Source organism: Misgurnus anguillicaudatus, unplaced genomic scaffold (assembly GCF_027580225.2).
Source record: "Misgurnus anguillicaudatus unplaced genomic scaffold, ASM2758022v2 HiC_scaffold_29, whole genome shotgun sequence".
Lineage (NCBI taxonomy): Eukaryota > Metazoa > Chordata > Actinopteri > Cypriniformes > Cobitidae > Misgurnus > Misgurnus anguillicaudatus.
Window position 1 is genome coordinate 433,019 of NW_027395279.1, and position 20,118 is coordinate 453,136.

At 44.9% G+C, this 20,118-nt stretch overlaps 2 protein-coding genes across 2 annotated transcripts; one reads left to right on the plus strand and one right to left on the minus strand.

Annotated features, from left to right (window-relative positions):
• Positions 1-365: 365 nt before the first annotated feature.
• On the plus strand, positions 366-9,196 carry LOC141362743 (interferon-induced very large GTPase 1-like). The gene is made up of 3 exons (XM_073864948.1): positions 366-935; positions 1,438-2,258; positions 4,448-9,196. Exons 1-3 carry the CDS (start codon positions 491-493, stop codon positions 9,194-9,196), a joined length of 6,015 nt encoding a protein of 2,004 aa, XP_073721049.1. The 5' UTR covers positions 366-490.
• A 4,490-nt stretch (positions 9,197-13,686) lies between these two features.
• LOC129447519 (uncharacterized) lies at positions 13,687-15,036 on the minus strand. Its single transcript, XM_073864949.1, has 3 exons — positions 14,583-15,036; positions 13,930-14,489; positions 13,687-13,848 (listed from the first exon to the last, which is right to left on the minus strand). The coding sequence occupies exons 1-2, from the start codon at positions 15,034-15,036 to the stop codon at positions 14,311-14,313; spliced, it is 633 nt and encodes a 210-aa protein (XP_073721050.1). The 3' UTR covers positions 13,687-13,848; positions 13,930-14,310.
• Positions 15,037-20,118: the final 5,082 nt, after the last annotated feature.

Here is a 20,118-nt window from a genome sequence, read left to right on the forward strand (position 1 = left end):
AGTCCTGATCTCTTAACTACAAATTACCAGTAAAGACTGCATGTATAAAAGCAGTTAATGTTGATTTCTATGATATGTCTTACAGTACTGTTACGAATCTTAGAGTTTAATATAAGTGTAACATTTTTTGTTTACTGCAATGTCTGCTTTCCAAAATCCTGCTCACAAGAGAAGACACAGCATAGATGTTGAAACTCCTAACAGTAAGTTTCTACATATAGAGAAACAGAAGTCACTGAATCATGAAAGCATCTCCTGCTGGAGGATTTTGTTTTAATAAACATTACAGCTTTCATAACATGTTACATTAATTGTGTATTTTTTACTGTAGCGAGGTTAAAAGTGATTTTTTATTATAGTGAGGATTATTCTGCTGGGTAAAGATGTGTCAGCAAACAGTCGAGTGGAACACTTCTTGTTGGGAAGATCAGCGTTTGATAGTGAAGCTCCTCCAGATGATCATCAGATTGAGAGAGTCAGAGGAAAAGACATGATGATCATCAACTGTCCTCATCTGCTCCAGCTGAACCTCTCATATCATCAGATCATACAGACAGTGAGAGAGTGTGTAGATCTGTCTCATCCAGGACCTCATCTCATCCTTATCATCTTTAAACATGATGAGTGTTCAAGAGAAGATCAAGAGCATGTGGAGATGATCCTCAACTCTTTCTCTGATAGTGTTTATGAACACACACTGGTGCTCACAACACACAACTCACACAGTGATCATCAGACTGAAGTTAATGACAACATACAGAAAATCATTAAAAAATGCTTCAATAGACACTTTAAACTGAAGAGAAACAGCACTGCTGCTCATCTCATAGAGACGTTTAGAGACATTGTCAAATCAAATGATGGACGTTATCTGATTTGTGATGTATATGAAGATGCACAGAGTTTCACAATGAAGCAGCAGACAGATGAAAGAGGTGAGTGTGAACATACAGTATTTACTTTTTACTAATATTAATAATTACAATTATTGTTTTGATTAAGAGAGATAACCAAAGCACTTATGAGGCGGTAGTGGTTCATGTAGGTTGTCTACAAATTGGAAGGTTGGTGGTTTAATCCCTGGCTCCACCTGACCAAGTGTCGAGGTGTCCTTGAGCAAGACACCTAACCCCAGCTGCTCCCAACGAGCTGGATGGTGCCTTGCCTGGCTGACACATTTGTCAGTGTATGAATGAGTGAGTGAATGGGTGAATGTGAGGCAAATTATAAAGCGCTTTGGATGGCCATTGGTCTATGAAAGCGCTATATAAATGCACTCAATTTATATCATCTTATAGCGATAAACAAGATGACATACAGATAACAACTCTTGAACCCTTTTTTTATATAATCATTCCAAAAAACACAGTTTAATCTGACTTGATATCCCATTTTAGAGAATCTATAAAAAAAATGTCTTATATCATTTGTATACAGAGATGAGAGATGATGTGAGGATTGTGCTGCTGGGTAAACCTGGAGTTGGGAAGAGTGCCACAGGAAACACAATCTTAAACAGACAAGCGTTTATATCAGACTTATCTCAAGAGTCAGTGACTAAAGAGTGTCAGAGAGAAACAGCTGAAATCAACAACAGAATGATCACTGTGATCGACACTCCAGGACTGTTTGATACTGAACGCAGTCATGAAGAGATCAAGAGAGAAATAATGAACTGTATCTCAATGATTCTGCCAGGACCTCATGTGTTTATTATTGTGTTGAGTTTAGCACAACGGTTCACTGAAGAGGAGTCAAGATCATTGAAGATTATTCAAGAGATGTTTGGTGAAAACTCTTTAATGTACACAATGGTGCTCTTCACAAGAGGAGATCAACTGAGAAACAAAACTATTGATCAGTGCTTGGGAAAACCTGGATCTGTGATTAGAAACCTGCTAGAAGAGTGTGGAAACAGATATCATGTGTTCAATAATACTCTGACTGAAGATCAAACACAAGTTTCTCTTCTACTGGAGAAAATAGATGACATGGTGAAAGCAAACGGAGGAAGTTACTACTCATCTAAGATATTCAGAGAGATGGAAAAAGAAAAACTAAATCAACTAGAAAAGTTTGAGAAGATACAGGAGGAGAGAAACATGGGAGAAGAGCAACAAAAGAGATTTGAAGTTAAACTGAACCTCATGAAAGAAGAGAATAAAGACGAACTAAAGAGAAGAACATCAGAGGAATTTGAAAGAGAGAAAGATGAAGAGATGAAGAATATCTGCTCTCAGTCACTATGCACTTTACAGGTGGGTGAAAAGATAAAACTGAAGATCTGTTGATTTTATTTTAATAACACTTTAATATTAACCCTTATGTGTTGTTGGTGATGTTTTCATCCATAGGTTTTTAGTCTTAAAGGAGCATTTCACCCATAGAAACATTAATCTTTTTACGAAAGTATGTCATATTTGTAGTTGAAATTTGACAGAGAAAAGGGGTGTTTGTAGTCTCACCCCCTCAACAAGGATATTGCACTTCCTGCTTTCAATGATGCAAAATGATGATTTTTACATCATTGAAAGAAGGAAGTGCAACACTGAAATTTCTTCTGTCTCAGCGGCAACTCAGAAAATGATGCAAGACCATTCAAAAACACGACTGGGGTTCTAACTAGGGCTGAACGATACATCGAATTTTCATTGTCATCGCGATATGAACTCACGCGATGAACACATTGCAACAGACAGCCTTGACGCGATGAATGAAGGGAAAACAGTAAGCGCATGTAATAACGTTTGACCCATCACGTTTAGTCCTGAAGACATGGTTTGCGCGTTTATGCTATTAGGCCAATCAGGGGAACCCCCAAGTCAGCTACACTCAGATTGATTTGTGAGGTGTCAGTTGCGACGCTGTGCCTGTTAGCAAAAATGATGGCGGAGGAAGGAGAGAAGAGTGAGGAAAATGTGTTGTCAGACGAAGACCTTGTGGTGAAAAGGAACAGCACTTCAGCTATATCATGGAATTATTTTGGATTTAGGAGAGATGACGCCGCAAACACAGGTACTGTGGAAACGGTGATTCACATATTGCGTCTATTGCGCGCTCAAGATCATTATTTCAAATGTAGGCGTGCAGTATGTGCGCTCTGGAAGCGCCGCGGTCGCGACTCGCACGCGGTGCGACGCACTCGTTTTTTCCAGGCTGTTCAAAAACATTTTAACATTTCAGAATGACACAAGCACAGCGTGCAGGTCATGTGACAATAACCTACGTGTCTAGCATTTTCCACGCGTTTTAGGCGCGACATGTGAATGGCCCCTAAAACATGAACAAATATAAAATATTTATCGCAACTCACATCGTCATCGCAACATTAAACAATGTCACCGCACATCGCAACTTTTCCTCACATCATGCAGCCCTAGTTCTAACTATACAAAACTTAATGCAAACGGGTGAAGTGTCCCTTTAATTTGGCCACAACATTCTCTAAATTCCACTAAATTAAGCTGCTGTAAAAATGTATCAGATTAATATTTTTTTACATTTTCAACCTCGGTACTGTTCAAAACTACCAAATCTTAATAAAATCCCATGAATTTAACTCTTTAATTGCCAAGATCATAAGTGGTGTCACTGATTTGGGAAAAACACAAAAACGCAGATTTTCAGTATATTTATCAATCAGGTACCAAACTTTATCTCTCTTTATGTCTCTCCACGTGAAAAAGTAGTTCAGTTCCATAGTGTACTTAAAGTGCTTTATTTTCGCACACTAATTTTGTACTTTATATACAAAAAATTCATTTTTAGTACTTCTTAAGATGTTCTTAAGATTATCTAAGTGTACTTCACTGTGTTATTTTAAGACACCATGAATATGAACAAAAATATTTATGATGTCCCAAAATAGTACAGTGAAGTACACTTAGATCTTCTTAAGATTATCTTAAGAAGTACTAAAGATGAATTGTTAGTATATTAAGTACAATATGAGTGCGCAAAAATAAAGCACTTTAAGTACACTATGGAAGTGTACTACTTATTCACCAGGGTCATGTGGATGGACATGCATCTTTGTATCAGATTAAGCATTTAGGATGGCACACCTCTCAGAAAACATACAAATAAAGATCCTTTTAGATGTTTATTTACTATTTAGAGCATTGGGGTTGCTAGACAAGGGCTTAATGTACTTACTTTTATGAAAACTTTCATTTCTACCAAAATTAAAATTTATATTTTCTTATTTCACATGTAGCTCAAAATTAGACGAAGTGCATCTCATTTTGCCAGCACGGGTCACAGATTTTTTAAAGTTATTTATTTTAATGGTATGTGTCGTCTGACACAATAATGTCTTTTAATTATCATTTCTTAGCAAATATGTGCAGTTTATTTGATTAACTAATTTGTTCATTACAAAATTAATTTTATTATTTATAATTGATTAACAACCTTAAAATATATTGTTATTTTGTCTATTTAACAGGGAGAAAAAATGGATTTTGGAGGGGCAAAAGATAAATCAGATCTCTTTTACATACTTTTTCTTGAAAGAAACTCAAACAGTCTGAGACTTGCAGATGTTCTTCAGATATCTATACATTTTTTAGAGTCTCGTGAGTCTTGTGATGGAGAAGATCTGGTGATGAATTATCTACAGAAACTACTGATGATGAACTGCAGAGCAAGATACATTAAAATTAAAGAGATCAATAAACAAAACAATATGCAACAAAGATACAATGATACAGTTGAAGATGAGGGGGACATTTTTGATGAAAAATCTTTGTCTAATGAAGTAACAAGTAAATCAGACCGTGTTCACTCGATGGATGTTCAGATGGCTGTGTTTCATTGTGCTGATAGTTTCCTAAAGCAGCTGATGGTCACTAAACTCTCACAGTGTCAGTTTGCTCTTCCTCTTCTTGTTCCTCATCCATTCACACAACAGATTCAGTTTCCTCTCTGGACATTCAGACAAATCAACAAGAGCTGGAAGATGAGAAATACTAACAATGACATTATCAGTAAAGAAGAGCCAGTCTACAAAGCAGAAACTCCAATGGTGTCGTTCTTCAGGTTTGATTCTGTGTCTTCATCCAAGTCTCAGCTGATGAACAATCTGATCAATGAGAAACACAACACGTTCTTCCACAGGAACTGTCCAGGCAGCAGCAGAACCAGACTACTGATGGATGGAGTAGTAGAGATTGCCTGGTTCTGCCCATCTGGAAAAGACACAGATAAATTTAATAACTGTATTGCTTTCTGTAATCTTCATGGTGATGCAGGAGACAATGAGAAACAACTGCAGATTCTGACTGAAATGTCTTCTATCAATGTTGTTTTTCTAAAACAGCTTGACAAGAATGACAAAAACGCAACAAAGATTCAAAACCTATACAGAGATAAAAAGCCTCTTATTTATCTTCTTACTGAACACAAATCTGCTGCTATTGAGACACGGAAGGGAAAATACAAAATTGGCTTGAAAGACAGAAATCAGTCAGAAGTATCAGAAGATCTCATAAGAGCTATAAATGATTGTCTCTCATCTTCAGCATCAGCTTCCATGTTTACAATTGAAGATTTGTCCAAACACTCAGATATCAGAGTAGATGAGGAAGATGATGAAGACTGCAGGAGAGGAAGAGAAGCAGCACAGCAGATGATGAGTTTACTGGAGAAAAAACATCTGAGAGAAATCAAAGAATCATTTTTGCCCTGTCAGGGTGAACTCTGGCATCAGTGGTGCCAGAAGAACAAAGACCTCTATCGACCTCAAGGGGAAGAGATAGATAAAGAAATAAGCAGAAAACAAGCAGAAATGAAGAACATCCGTGAACAGCAACATGAAATTCACATGAGTGAGTTTATAAAGTTATTTATTGAACAAATATACCCGCATGAAGAAAATATAAATATATATCTTCTTAAATGGCTCAGAATCCTACTGAATGAATTTACATCAGCTGATCTTTCTGATCTACATTGCAAGTATGATGAAAAGTGGTCAACAGTCTTAAAACTAAAAGAGAAAGATGAAGCTGGACAATTAAAAGCTGAACAAGCAGAACTTGAGCAAATATCTGAAGAACTTCAAGCAGCAAGCTTTGGTTTGGAGCACATCATAAGAGAGATCGGTCAGATTTATGAATCATGTTCATCTGTGAAGAAGAACAAGACAGATCTGAAGTTTGACTTCTCTTCTCTCCCGAGTCTTGCAGCAGATATGATGATCAGTGGATTTCCACTGGAGCTGATGGATGGAGATGCTGCTCATGTTCCTCTGATCTGGATCACTGCTATTATGGATAAACTCATAGAGAAACTGGGAGACCAGAGAGTCTTTGTGCTGTCAGTTTTAGGACTTCAGAGCTCTGGGAAATCAACCATGCTCAATGCCATGTTTGGACTTCAGTTTGCAGTCAGTGCTGGCCGATGTACCAGAGGAGCTTTCATGCAGCTGATCAAAGTATCAGAGGAGATGAAAGATCAGATAAAGTTTGATTATATTCTGGTTGTTGATACTGAAGGTCTTCGGGGTCTAGAATCTGATGGAAACTCCACAAGACATCATGATAATGAACTGGCCACATTTGTTGTGGGTCTTGGTAATCTGACATTGATCAACATCATGGGAGAAAACCCAGCTGAGATGCGGGATATTCTTCAGATTGTTGTTCAGGCCTTTCTGAGGATGAAGAAGGTCAAACTGAAACCCAGCTGTATGTTTGTGCATCACAATGTTTCAGAAGTCACAGCTGGAGAGAAAAACATGGATGTAAGGAGACGACTACAGAAGACACTGGATAAAATGACAAAACTCGCTGCTAAAGATGAAGTTTGTGATGCAGAATGTTTCAGTGATGTCATTAATTTTGATGTACAGAAAGATGTGAAGTATTTTGCTCAGCTGTGGGAGGGAAGCCCACCAATGGCACCACCAAACCCAAACTATTGTGACAATATTCAAGAACTAAAAAAAACTATTATTGCACAAGCTATGAATTCAGATGGTTTGCTGTTGACACACCTGCGTGATCGAATTAAAGATCTCTGGGAGGCTTTATTGAATGAAGGATTTGTGTTCAGCTTCAGAAATTCTCTGGAGATTTCAGCATACAGGAGACTGGAGACAGAATACAGCAAGTGGTCCTGGACTCTACGCAGTGCCATGATGGAAATTGAGAACAAACTACACAACCAAATAGAAAATGAAGCAACTCATGAGATTGAGGAAAGAGATCTTCAGAGAGAACTGCAAAAGAAAAATGAAGAAGTGAAAAACTCAATGTCAGATTTCTTTAAGAAAGACCCAGATGCTGATATACTGATTCAGTGGAAAACATCATTTGAAATAAAAATTAAGGATGTTCAAGAAAATATTGTGAATGAAACAAAGAGGAAATTAAATGAAATTCTTCAGCAGAGAGACCTGAAGAAAGAAATTGATGCCCAGATGACACAACATGAAAACACTCTCTTAGAAAAGAGTAAAGAACTTGCATTAAAACTCAGAGATAAAAGAAATGACGAAGAAACTCTGAAGAGAGAGTTTGATTTGTTTTGGGAAAAATGTGTTAAAAAGATCATCACAGATTCTCCTCTAATCACAGACATTGACATACTGAGAGATGTGAGAAAATTCCTTAGTGACATGTATGAAAGTGTACCTGTAGAACATAGAAATGAGAACACAGATATTTTCTCTATTAAAAAATATTCAGATTATGTAACAGTAAATAAATCCAGTGGAATTACAGGGCATGTTAAAAATGTTTACAGAGTGACAAAAGAGAAGCTTGGTATCATTCTTTCTAAAGATGATGAAACACAAATAACAAACTTGATCACAGATGTTGACCAGGAGACAGAGAAGATGATCAAGTCATTTAATATTTCAAAGTTGGGCTACAATTACAGCTACATTCAACAACTCACAGATTACATCAAGAGAAGAATAACAGAATATGGGGAAGAGTCTGAGAAATATGTGTTCAAGAATGAATTCTTCATAGATTTGGTATTTTCTATATTTAAGAAAGCAGAAAAGACATTCAATGATCAACACAGAATGTTCAGAGAAGCCAATGATCCTGTTCTCTATCTGAAGAAGAAGAGAGATGAATACTATAATATTTTCCAGAAATACTGCCAAGGAGCAACATCAACTGCTATTTTTGGTGAGATTATCTGTCAGAAACTGAAGAGACCCATTGAACAGAGCGTCTATAAAAACATTGCCAGAGATTTAGCAGATGAAATCAGATCAAACTGTCCATCACTGAATGGAAACAGATCAAATCTGGAGAAACACATCCTGAAGAGACTGGCAGAAGAGGAGAAGTTTTATATGTTTAATGACTACATTCATAATCCAAAAGAACACTTCAAGGATTTTATCAGAGATGAAGTCCATCAGTACATCAGAGATCAGTTCAGTATCAGTGTTAAACCCAAGATGAATCAGAACATTGAAGTCCTGAAGAAGAAGATCCTAACAGCAGCCCATGAATCTACTGCAGATGTTCAAGTGAAGAGTGAAGATGTTCAGGTGAAGAGTGAAGATGTTAACTTGTGGTTGAAGTTTTTCACACAGAAGCTCTCAGATGTTCTGATATTCTCTGTGAAGGACTTCAGTGGAGTCAAACATGATGTTGATTTCAGTCTCTTAGAAGATGTGATAAGAACAAGACTTCCTTCTATAATGTCTGACATCAGCAGAGAGTTCAGCACAGATACATTTGATGTAAAACTGAATCTCAACAACAGATCAGATGAGATTCTGATTGATCACTTGTGTCGGTGCTGTTGGGTTCAGTGTCCATTTTGTAAAGCCACCTGCACCAACACAATAGAGAATCATGATGAAGATCACAGTGTTCATTTCCATAGAGTGACTGGAATGAATGGGGTCCATTATGATGAAACACAGACTCTCTGTACAGATATTTGTTCAACTGTAGTGTTAAGTTCTGAAAGTTTTGAATCTTCTGATGAGTGGATACAATTTAATCAATACAGAAAAGCAGGAGGAGTTTATGCAAAGTGGAGCATAACCCCTGACCTCTCTGAGCTGCCATACTGGAAGTGGTTTGTGTGCAGATTCCAGAAACATCTTGAGGCTTTTTATGAGAAAACATTCCAGAAAAAGATTCCAGATGAATGGCGAAAATACACAAAAGAGGAGGCAATTGAGAGTTTAGATAAATATTACAGCCCAAAACGTTAAATGAGTGACTTCTAAATGTGTGCTGTGATGTGAGATTCCTTAATCAGCCATCATATACCTTTTAATCACAGATACTTTAGCAGTTTGTTAAAGGAGCAGCAGAGAACTAAAGATCTTTGAGCGCTGTACACCTTTACTGACGCAGATAAAAAGATCCAAGTTAGTGAAATACAACATTATTTAAGGACATTCATAAGGATTGACAGTGATTTATAGAAAAATAATTTGTCTTTAATATTATTTTAATACACATTTATTATGTAGATTACACGATATAATAGAAATAAAAATTAGTTTTGAAACATTTATCTGAAATGGCACATAAAATACATAAAATATCATTATATAATGTATGCAAAGCGGTTAAATTGGGATTTGTATTGTGGGATGTCTCTGTGGGGGGGGGGGGGGGTGTTAGATGGGTAACACGTTTTATACTGATTACAGCAAAAGCCACTGGCGTAATTTATATTTGTTTTATCAACATGTTTTTTTTATGTTTCTTTAATATGTTTTATTTATGTTACATAGGTACCTCCTGTTTATTTAACAGGAATTGATTATGTTTTAAGTGAAAGCTTTTTTATGTTGACTATATTAAATTGCCATTTGTTAAACCATAATTATGTTGTTAATTTAAAATTGTTAAAATATTTAAAATTAAAATTTAGTGTATTTTACTACCTACTGAACCAATATGCAAAATGTATTAAGCGGTGTATTAATGAACAATACACATGTTAAAAAATTCAATAGAAACATTTTGTGTATCAAATGGGAGAGATGCAGGCCTATTTGCACATTTTATAAAAGAAATAAGCAAAAAACATTTGAACCGAATGACTGTATTTTTTCAAAGTCATGACCTGGTATGGCTATAAACCTGTACAACATATAACATCCTCAACATTTAGGTAAAGTATATTGACAAAAATTACTAAACATGGACACTGTGAAATAGATGTACTAGAAAAGTTAAGGTTAGTATGAATTCAAAAACTCCCTAAACCCATTTGTATTTTTGTTTAAGTTTACAGAGCACATTAACAAAATAAACAAGTTCAATTAACAAGTTTGGTAATGGTTTATGATTCTTACCTTTCAGAACTTCACATAAGATGCCAACTGCATCTTTACTTTAATAGAAATCCACATGAACAACCAAAACAAACATTGTGGCCAACCTTTCCATATGTGCTTTGTATACATGCATAAAATTGTTCTTATTTCAAGAGGCATACACAGCACAGGAAAGTACATTGTGCAGGCCTGTTATAACACGTAAACAGCTCACTCCTAGAGTTTGTTTTTAAGAACTCACACTTTCTTTGAGAGTGTGCTGCCTTCCAGCTCTATCACCAATTTCTGGAGTACCTCAAATGTATTCACCTTATTTTTCACTACAACAAGGGCATCGCCATTACGGCCATTTTGTCATCTTACTTCTGGCTGACTACTTCCAGCCGCATTAAGATGAGGAGCATCCGAGTGTGTGACTGAAGGCTTTAAACTTAAAAATCTCATTCAAGCGCCCTTATGTTTGTTCATACCAATTTTAATGGACGGGAAGCCGACTGACGAACACCCTTACCCGCCTTAGGGTACCAGGTTAGGACAGCGGACATCCGTAGACTAAAATAGAGGCGAGTGGGAAGGGGTAACTGTCAGCTGCGCGCCACGCCCCCAAAATTTTTCACGACCAATGAAACGCCACAGGGGGTCCCCGCGTGAACTCCCGGTCGAGGCGGGTGGGTTTTCGCGCCCCTCCCCCCCAGGGGGTCCGACTTGGTTTTCCACGGATTTTAGGGATTTCGGGCGTCGTTCGGCACTCGGCCACCGGGTGGAGACGCGGATTGACCCCCTGACCCCTCATGACCGCACCCCCGACCCCCCCCCCATGACACGGACCCACTATTTGTCCATTTGCCCATTAGTCGCGCGGATTGACCCCCTGACCGCACCGCCGACACCCCCCCACGCCACGGACCCGCTATTTGTCCATTTGCCCGATCTTCACCAAATTCGCACCACGCGTAGAGCGTGCAGAGACTAAGAGGTCAAGCCGTACGCCGGTCGCGTGTTCCTGACCGATCATTTTGACCTCGTCCGATCTTCACCAAATTCGCACCGCGTGTAGAGCGTGCCGAGACCAAGACGTTAAGGCGTACGGCGGTCGCGTATTCCTGACCGATCATTTTGACCTCGCCCGATCTTCACCAAACTCGCACCACGCGTAGAGGGTGCCGAGACTAAGACAGGAGCGCAGGTCCCACCCTCCTAGCTCGTTCCTGTGCCGAGATAGAGGCCTGACACTTTCATGTAAATAGTGGGCCAATGGACAAATAATGGGGTCGTGTCAGTTTTTTCCTTTAGAGCCTCGGCGATTTCGACCGCATTCCCGCGTCACGGACGACGCGCGGAGAGCGTTGAGGTAACTTACGTGCACGTACGACATGTACATGAACCCGTTATTTATTTTTGAATGGAATCGGTGACACGTGTCAGGGCCATAACTCCGCCCCGTAACGAGTCACCGCCCCGAGACGCACGTTTCCGAGCACGGCCCGACCCCCTCTTCACGCGTGAGCAGTTTGAGCTAAATCCGACAACGTTGAAAATTTGATGCAAAAAAATGACATAAGGGGTAGTAGGCCTGTCGGTTTTTTTGACCAAATTTTCGACCTCACCGGATCTTCACCAAATTCGCACCACGCGTCGACCGTGCCGAGACTAAGACGGGTGCGCAGGTCCCGCCTTCCTAGCGCGTTCCTGTGCCGAGATAGAGGCCTGACACGTGTCAGCAATTCAATTCAATCGTAAATAGTGCGTTCGTGTACATGTCGTAGGTGCGCGAAAGTTACCTCCCCGCTCTCCGCGCGTCGTCCGTGTCGCGGTAATGCGGTCGAAATCAGCGAGGCTCTAAAGGGAAAAGAGTGACACGAACCCATTATTCGTCCAATGGCAGACTATTGCATGCAAAAATACATGGAAACTGTCAGTGATGTAAATATGCCCCGTAACGTCGTAGAGACATGTTGGTGGTGTCACTTCCAAAGATATAACATATTTTTCCCCATATTCACATGCCAGTAGCTCCGCCCACGAGAGTTGGAAAGTACTGTTCCAGGGCTTTCCAACGAACCCAAGATCAACTATCTCCGACCTTGTTCGGCTGAGAAAAAGAGCACTAAACTTTAGCCTATTTCACATGTTTAAAAAAAATTAAAAAACACGAAGTCCAAGCTTTTTTTACACATATTCAAATGACCTCAGCTCCGCCCCTGATTAGACTAGACCCTCAACCTCGTTGGAAAGGTCTAGTCCGGGCCTTTCCAACGAACTCTCACTCGAGTGGCTACGACCTTCCTAGGTCGAGAAAATGAGCCCTAAACTTTAGCATTTTTCACATTTTTTCAAACGCAGAAACGATTGAGGTCAAGCTCAAAAAGAGCCTATTTCGAACATTTTTCCAAAAAACAAAAAAAAAAAACAGATCAGAAATGCATCCATTTACGTTGTTAAACATTGAAATTGCATGTTATTTACCATGCAATTGAAAACGTACCAGTTCTCAGTTGTTAAACAGTGCTATAATTGTTTAATAATTGTTTCATGTTAGTTATTTTTTGTTTATTCCTTTGGATTCTCTTTGCTAACGATTGTATTAATTAATAAAAATGCTGGTATTCGAATAAAGCTATTTTACTTAAGTGTTGTTTGATTACTTGGAATTTATTATTGTCAAAACCAGAAATGAAGACAAGTCAGTCATTTTTCCAAAGAACATGAACATTTATTTATAAAAAGAAACACACACACAACAATATGAACACATTTAAATAACACAGAACATTTTAACATTTTAACATTTTAACATGTCACTTCCGGGCCTTGTCCAAGGCCCGCCGAGACCCTGCATATTTTACTTCGGTCCAACGGGCTCAGGGCAGGCTTGACCGGCGTCAGGACCACCACCGGTTTCCTGGCCACCCTCTTCGGACGGCTCAGGAGGCCCAGCGCCGGTGCTGCCTGCCCGGGGTCGGCCTGCTCGGGGTCGGCCTGCTCGGGGTCGGCCTGCTCGGGGTCGGCCTGCTCTGGTTGTCGGACCGCCGGCGAAGCCTGTTCAGCGGAGGGGTCGCTGGGCGTCCGGACCGGGGACGCCCCGATGGAGGACGAGGACGAGGAGTTTCCCCGGCAGGCCCATCGATACCCAAGCCCCCTGAAAGTAGTTATTCAGGTTCTTACAGGGGTTGGGTGTCGATGTGAAAAAAATAGACGGGCGTCCGGCCCGCCGACCAGCTGGTCGCGCAGCGCCAGGAACCGCCGAAACCATCCATACTCCTCGGCGGTCAGGGACATCTGCGCCGGGCCGAACGCCCGATTCGTCTTGTGTAGAGAGATCTGCGAGAGAGAAAAGAGAGAGAGAGTTAGGTCGTGCCAGGCGCCACGATTTCCGATCTACGCTCGGGGGAAAACGCTTACGTTTATTAGGTAGTTCCCAGTGCTAGGCGACTTGACGGCCCCCTCCACCTCCCGGATGGTGAAGTTCTGGAAAACCCCCAGCCGGTGCCCGTAAATGGAGGCGTAGTAGGCCGTCAAGTAGCCATAGAACAAGAACTGAGTTTTTTGCAGGCGGTCGTTCTCGAGCTGGTCTGTGGATACAAGAGCACACCTGAGTAAAACAGAGACACGAAACCGGACACAATGCCAAACCGACAGCGACTTCGACCTACCCAGGACCTCCGGTATCCGCTTCTTGGCCTCCGCGAGGCATCGGCGGAGCACCGCCTTGGGGATAACGCGGCCCTCTTTGGCCTGCTTTACCCCAATTTGGTGCATCACCACACCTCTACGGAGGCCCTTCAGCAAGGACCTGACCTCCCGCCTGATCCCCGTCATGGATCTTTTCGACAGGCGGGAGGTCGGCGGAGGGGTTTCATGGATGAAGTCCAAGAACTGGGACACGTTGATCAAATAATGCCTCAGGGTCGTCTCCGTCATTTTTGACGCCCTGAGATTGGTGACCCACCTGCGGACACACACAAAGAGAAACGAGAGTTAATAGCGCCTCGCCGGCGTCAAAACGACAGCAGAAAGACAACAAGGACCGGAACTTACGTCCTGATCTTCTCGGTGTCATCTAAAAACTTCAACGTGGCCAGCCTGATGTTCCCCTCCGCCATGTGGGCCACGAAGGCCCTGACCCTGAATATCTTGCTCGCCACGTTGTCCCTCAGCTTCCTGCTGGGTTCCGCGCCCTCGTGGTGCCTCCTGAACGCCTTCAAGAGGTTGTCTGGAGAGAGAGAGAGAGAGAGAGAGAGAAACGTTAGCATTACAGACTATCGACAGGAGGAGGTCGCTGGGAATAATGACTGCTGCTACTCACTGAGGGCGACCACGTGATCAGGAAACTGAGGGCCGCAAGACTCTTCCTCCTCCTCTGCCTCCTCGGGATGCGGGGGTGGCGTGACGGGCCTGGCTTCCAACTCCGGAGGAGAGTCTCCGGTGGCCTCCGGTGGTGCCTCCTCCCGGTCCGGAGACACCGGAGCCTCCAGAGCGCCCATCAGCCTTTTGGTGACCCTCCGAAGCTCCTGCGACGGCGTTGCCGTCTGCCGACGCAGGAGCTTTTTGTACCGCTTCGTCAGCTCCGCCAAGGAAGACGTGAGGGTGTCAACCTGATCGTTAAGATCAGCGTTGGCCGCCCTCAGCCAGTGGCGAGCCCGCGCACAGGCCTCGGAGCCGCAGTCCTGCGGCTCCTCATCTTCCTCGGCGGCGGCGGCGGCCGAGGTGCCTTCCCCGGCCTGCTCTCCTTCCCCCAGCAGGTCAAGGCGAGACACCATAGCTACCGCCGGGTTGGTAGCTCTGAGCGACGAGAGATCCTTCAGTACTTTTTGCCTCTTGCACTCGGCAAAGGCGACCCGGCGTGCCTGGCTTCCAACTCCGGAGGAGAGTCTCCGGTGGCCTCCGGTGGTGCCTCCTCCCGGTCCGGAGACACCGGAGCCTCCAGAGCGCCCATCAGCCTTTTGGTGACCCTCCGAAGCTCCTGCGACGGCGTTGCCGTCTGCCGACGCAGGAGCTTTTTGTACCGCTTCGTCAGCTCCGCCAAGGAAGACGTGAGGGTGTCAACCTGATCGTTAAGATCAGCGTTGGCCGCCCTCAGCCAGTGGCGAGCCCGCGCACAGGCCTCGGAGCCGCAGTCCTGCGGCTCCTCGTCTTCCTCGGCGGCGGCGGCGGCCGAGGTGCCTTCCCCGGCCTGCTCTCCTTCCCCCAGCAGGTCAAGGCGAGACACCATAGCTACCGCCGGGTTGGTAGCTCTGAGCGACGAGAGATCCTTCAGTACTTTTTGCCTCTTGCACTCGGCAAAGGCGACCCGGCGTGCCTTTGCCGAGAGCTCAGAGTGGGCAAAAAGGTGCCGGTCCAGCCTCGACACCTCCTTTTGGCAACCCGGCACGGGGCAACGTCCCTGACGGACGTTGACACGGCCGGATTCGAATGCCAAAAGGAGGCGTCTCTCCTCCACGTTGCCGACTCCGTGCAACACCTTCAGGTGCTGGCTTAGTTGAGCATATTCTCTTCCACACAATGGACACTTTGCGTACATTATTAACAAAATGGTTAAGCATAGAGAAATAGAAGAATGGGGAGGTGACTTGAGCTCTAAGCTTATATACTCCTTGCAAAGGGGGCGGAGCGATATAGACCGGAAACCCCCATAATTCACTTTTCAGTCTATTCTTAGGCTTTTTTAGACCCGAAAGTGAAGCGGTTTGACTCTCGAGTCTATTTGACTTTTTAGACCCGAAAGTGAATTTTTTTCATTTTTCCTGCTATTTCAGACCCTGGATGTCACGAGCTCGGCCCAGGAAATTCGTAGAGAGGTGGGGAAAGCTCTCGTCGCCCCCTTTAAAACGATCCAACCCCCAAGTCTCTGGGACCTTCCCTTCCAAAGATATAACGAAATGTATCCTCATATTCAAATGCCCCTAGCTCCGTCCCCGAACGTCGGCCAGACTCGAGGGTAGGCTCGTTTGAAAGGTCTCTCCTTCCCCTTTACGACGAGTCTCTAGGACACTGTGTTCAGGAGATATAACGACATTAGTCCTCCCATTCAAATGCCCCTAGCTCCGCCCCCGAGAAAGCCACGCTCTCGACTTTGGGTTCGTTGGGAAGGCCTAGTCCAGGGCTTTCCAACGAACCCCCGTTCGAGTCTCTACGACCTTCCCAGGCCGAGAAAAAGAGCCCCAAACTTTGAGCACCTTCTCTGGCAAAAACAATTGAGGCAAACATGTTAAAGGCCCCCTATAATGCGATTTTAGAAAAAAAAAAAATTCGGCCCAGAAATGTCGTAGAGACGTGTGGGTGGTATTGTGGGCGTGGTTTCGTCGCCCCCTTCAAAACGATCCGACCCCAAGTCTCTAGGACCTCCCCTTCCGAAAAGATAACGATTTTTTTCCTCATATTTAAGTGCCCATAGCTCCGCCCCTGAATAGGCCACACCCTCGACCTCGGGTTCGTTGGAAAGGCCTAGTCCTAAGATCTTCCTGGGCCGAGCAAACGAGCTCTGAAAACAAGCCTTTTTCATAAATTTTCAAAAGTGGAAAACCATATCTCGGCGAGGGAACGTCGTAGAGACTCGAGGCTGGTGTCGTTCAAAAGGTCTCTCCGAGCCCTTCAACACGCCCCCACCCACGAGTCTCTAGGACCTTCCCTTCCGGAGATATGAAAAACGAGCTTTTATTTTTAAACGCCCCTAGCTCCGCCCCAAAAAGTGCCACGCCCTCGACCTTGGGCTCGTTGGAAAGGGCTTTTCTCCACCTTTCCATCGCCCCCACCCCCATGTCTCTAGGACCTTCCCTTCCGGAGATATACGAAATGTGCCCATTTTTTTAAATGCGCGTAGTTCCGCCCCCTAGAGGGCCACGCCCTCGAACTCCCCAGGGCCTTTCCAACGAACCCTCACTCGAGTGCCTACGACCTTCTCGGGCCGAGAAATAGGGCCCTGAAAATCATCATTTTTTTCCCATTTTCACACACAAAAGATATTGAGGTCAATCTCCAAGAAAGCCTTTTTTGAACATTTCAGCCAAAAAATAAATTCCTCTGAACATTTCCTCTGACTCTTTGGAAAGGCCTAGTCCGGGCCTTTCCAACGAGCCCTCACTCGAGTCTCTACGACCTTCCTGGGCCGAGAAATAAAGCCCTAAACTTGAGTTTTTTCACTTATTTTCAATATTCGACTGGCCCTAGCTCCGCCCTCGACCTTGGACTCTTTGGAAAGGCCTAGTCCGGGCCTTTCACATGAAACCAGATTCGAGTCTCTACGACCTTCCTAGGCCGAGTAAACGAGCTCTGAAAACAAGCGTTTTTCATAATTTTTCAAAAATCAAAAACTATATCTCGACGAGGGAACGTCGTAGAGACTCGAGGCTGGTGTCGTTCGAAAGGTCTCTCCGAGACCTTTACAACGCCCTCACCCCCGAGTCTCTAGGACCTTCCCTTCCGGAGATATAAAAAATGAGCTTTTAAATTGAAAACGCCATAGCTCCGCCCCTGAAAGTGCCCCTCGACCTCGGGCTCGTTGGAAAGGTCTCCTCGGGGGCTTTCCAAAGAACCCTCATTTGAGTCTCTAGGACCTTCCTGGGCGGAGAAATAAAGCCCCAAAATTTAGCCTTTTTCACACATTTTTCATTTTCAAATGGCCGTAGCTCCGCTCCTGATCAGGCTACCCCCTCGTCCTTGGGGTCTTTGTAAAGGCCTGGTCCGGGTCTTTCCAACGAACCCTCGTTCGAGTCTTTACGACCTTCCTGTGCAAAAACTCAAAAATCCTTCGCACAGAAATTTTACCAGGTGAATCAGCGTCGTCTGAAACGCCTAGAAAACTTGTTTCCCGGTGACCAATTTTCGCACCCCATACTAAAAACGTGAAAAAATGAGGATTTTCGAAGCCTCACCGATGGGCCCCGGAAGGGCCTAGGTGCCCCAAATTCGGGGCCCTGGCTCACCTAGTGCCCCTCTACGACATATCCGACATATTTTTTTAATCTATTCTTTCAGGAACGTCGCAGCGGCCCGCGCTTCCGGGGTACGCCTCGTGAGACCTCCGACATTCAGCGTGCCGAATTTCGACCCGATCCGACTCCGGCACGAAAAGACGGTCGTTAGCGGGAAACTGTCAGCTCTCCCGCGAGGCTGGGAACAGTCGTAAAGTCCCCGAAATCGACGCGCGGGTCGACATATCCGAAACCCGCGCGCCGGCGGTCTAAGGCGCGCGCGCTACGCCCTGTCAAAAACCTCAAAACTAGGGTAGGCGAGTCGTGACGCGAAAGGGTCTCGGCCCCGACGCTCGGCTTCCCGCGGAGAGGCCGTCCGGCCGAGGAGACCCGCGCGCGTCCCGGTCGAATCAGAGTTACGGCGACTCCGCAATCCCGCCGCGAACGCCGGCGTCGGCTCGGGAAACGGCCCTACGGCTCCTCTTCCGAACGTCCGAGGAGTACGCGCTTCCGGGGTCCGTCTTCGGCGACCCCGACGTGCGCGCGTGCCGAGTTTCGACCTGATCCGACTCCGGCACGAACCCACGGCCGAATCGTGGAAAACTGTCGGGTCTCCCGCGAGGACGGGAAAAGTCGTAGCCTCTCGGAATTCGGCACGCGTTCTGCCGGAAGGCTCTGGCCCGACATATCCGACACCCGCGCGCCTACGGCGCACCGCGTGCGCGCAGGACCGGCGCAAAGTCCGGGTTTTAGGGTTCGCCACTCTGCTCGCGAAAGGTCCTCGGCCGCGTCCTTCGGCGTCCCTGGCCGGCCCCCAGGCAGGACGTCACGCCGGGCGTATCGAAGCCGCGCGACGTTCGGGGGCCGCGCGGGGGTAGCGACACTTTTCCATTAAACCAATGCGTTTTTCCGTAATGGGTTTGTGGACACGCTCCTCGTGACCCCGCGCGGTGTCATATGACCTCTGGGGGGCCTCCGATCGACATATCTGAATTTGGAGAACGTAGCTCAAAAATAAGACCAAGTTGTCCAAATGTTCTCAAAATCACTCATCAGGATCCTGTTGATGGCCCAGACAGCCACCCCATGTTAATTGCCAATAGAGCTCCGTTTCGCTAACTTTTTTTCAGAAGGTCCCAGGGGTCTGCGCTTCGAGGGCCCGTACGGCGGGGCCCCCAAGCGCGCGCGTGCCGAATTTGGACCGGATCCGACTCCGTACGCGAACCCGCTAATTTAGCGGGAAACTGTCAGTGCCCCCGCGAGGCCGGGAAAAGGCCTAGGCGCCCGAAATTCGGCGTGCCGTCCGGCGGAGGGCCCGCGCACGATGTCTCCCGTTCCCGCGTGCCTTCGGCGTACGGCCTGCCCACAGCTCCCTCGCCGTGCCTCTTAGTGCGATCGCAAAGCGCCTAGGGTTAGGGTTGGCAAGTAGGTTCACAAAGGGTTCTCTGCGGGCAGACTGCAGGACTCTTCGGCCGGGCCGTCGGCACCGGGATACACTGCATGAAAAGTGGGATTTTCGTCCCCGTAAGCGCCTGTAGGCTCCCGAAAATCTCCCTAATTTTCGGCAGCTTTCCTCAATTTACAGGCAGCGAGCGTCGCGTTCGTCTGTGTCACAAATTGTCGTAAACGAACCATGACGCAGGTGGAGAGCCCCGCGGGGGTACGATGCCTCTAATTAGCATATGAATGGCAGCGAAACCTCTGCCGGCCAGGTAGAGCGTCTCTAGTCTAATTAGCATGTGAATAGCAGCGAAACTAGAGTAACTGCCCACTTGAATGTACTCACTCAGTATTGGCTGAAGCCACTACTTTTAAACAAGTAAAATCTCCCGTGAATGGTTGGCAGATCACTTCAAACCAATCACAAGGGATTTTTCTTGTTTAAAAGAAGTGGCTTCAGCCAATACCGAGTGAGTAAATTAAAGTCGGGCC

Coding starts and splice junctions, on each gene's coding strand:
- LOC141362743 (XM_073864948.1), top strand. CDS start 491: ATGATGATCATCAACTGTCCTCATCTGCTCCAGCTGAACCTCTCATAT. Junction 936..1,437: donor GCAGCAGACAGATGAAAGAG/GTGAGTGTGAAC, acceptor ATTTGTATACAG/AGATGAGAGATGATGTGAGG. Junction 2,259..4,447: donor AGTCACTATGCACTTTACAG/GTGGGTGAAAAG, acceptor TCTATTTAACAG/GGAGAAAAAATGGATTTTGG.
- LOC129447519 (XM_073864949.1), bottom strand. CDS start 15,036: ATGGTGTCTCGCCTTGACCTGCTGGGGGAAGGAGAGCAGGCCGGGGAA. Junction 14,490..14,582: donor TGATCACGTGGTCGCCCTCA/GTGAGTAGCAGC, acceptor CTCTCTCTCCAG/ACAACCTCTTGAAGGCGTTC.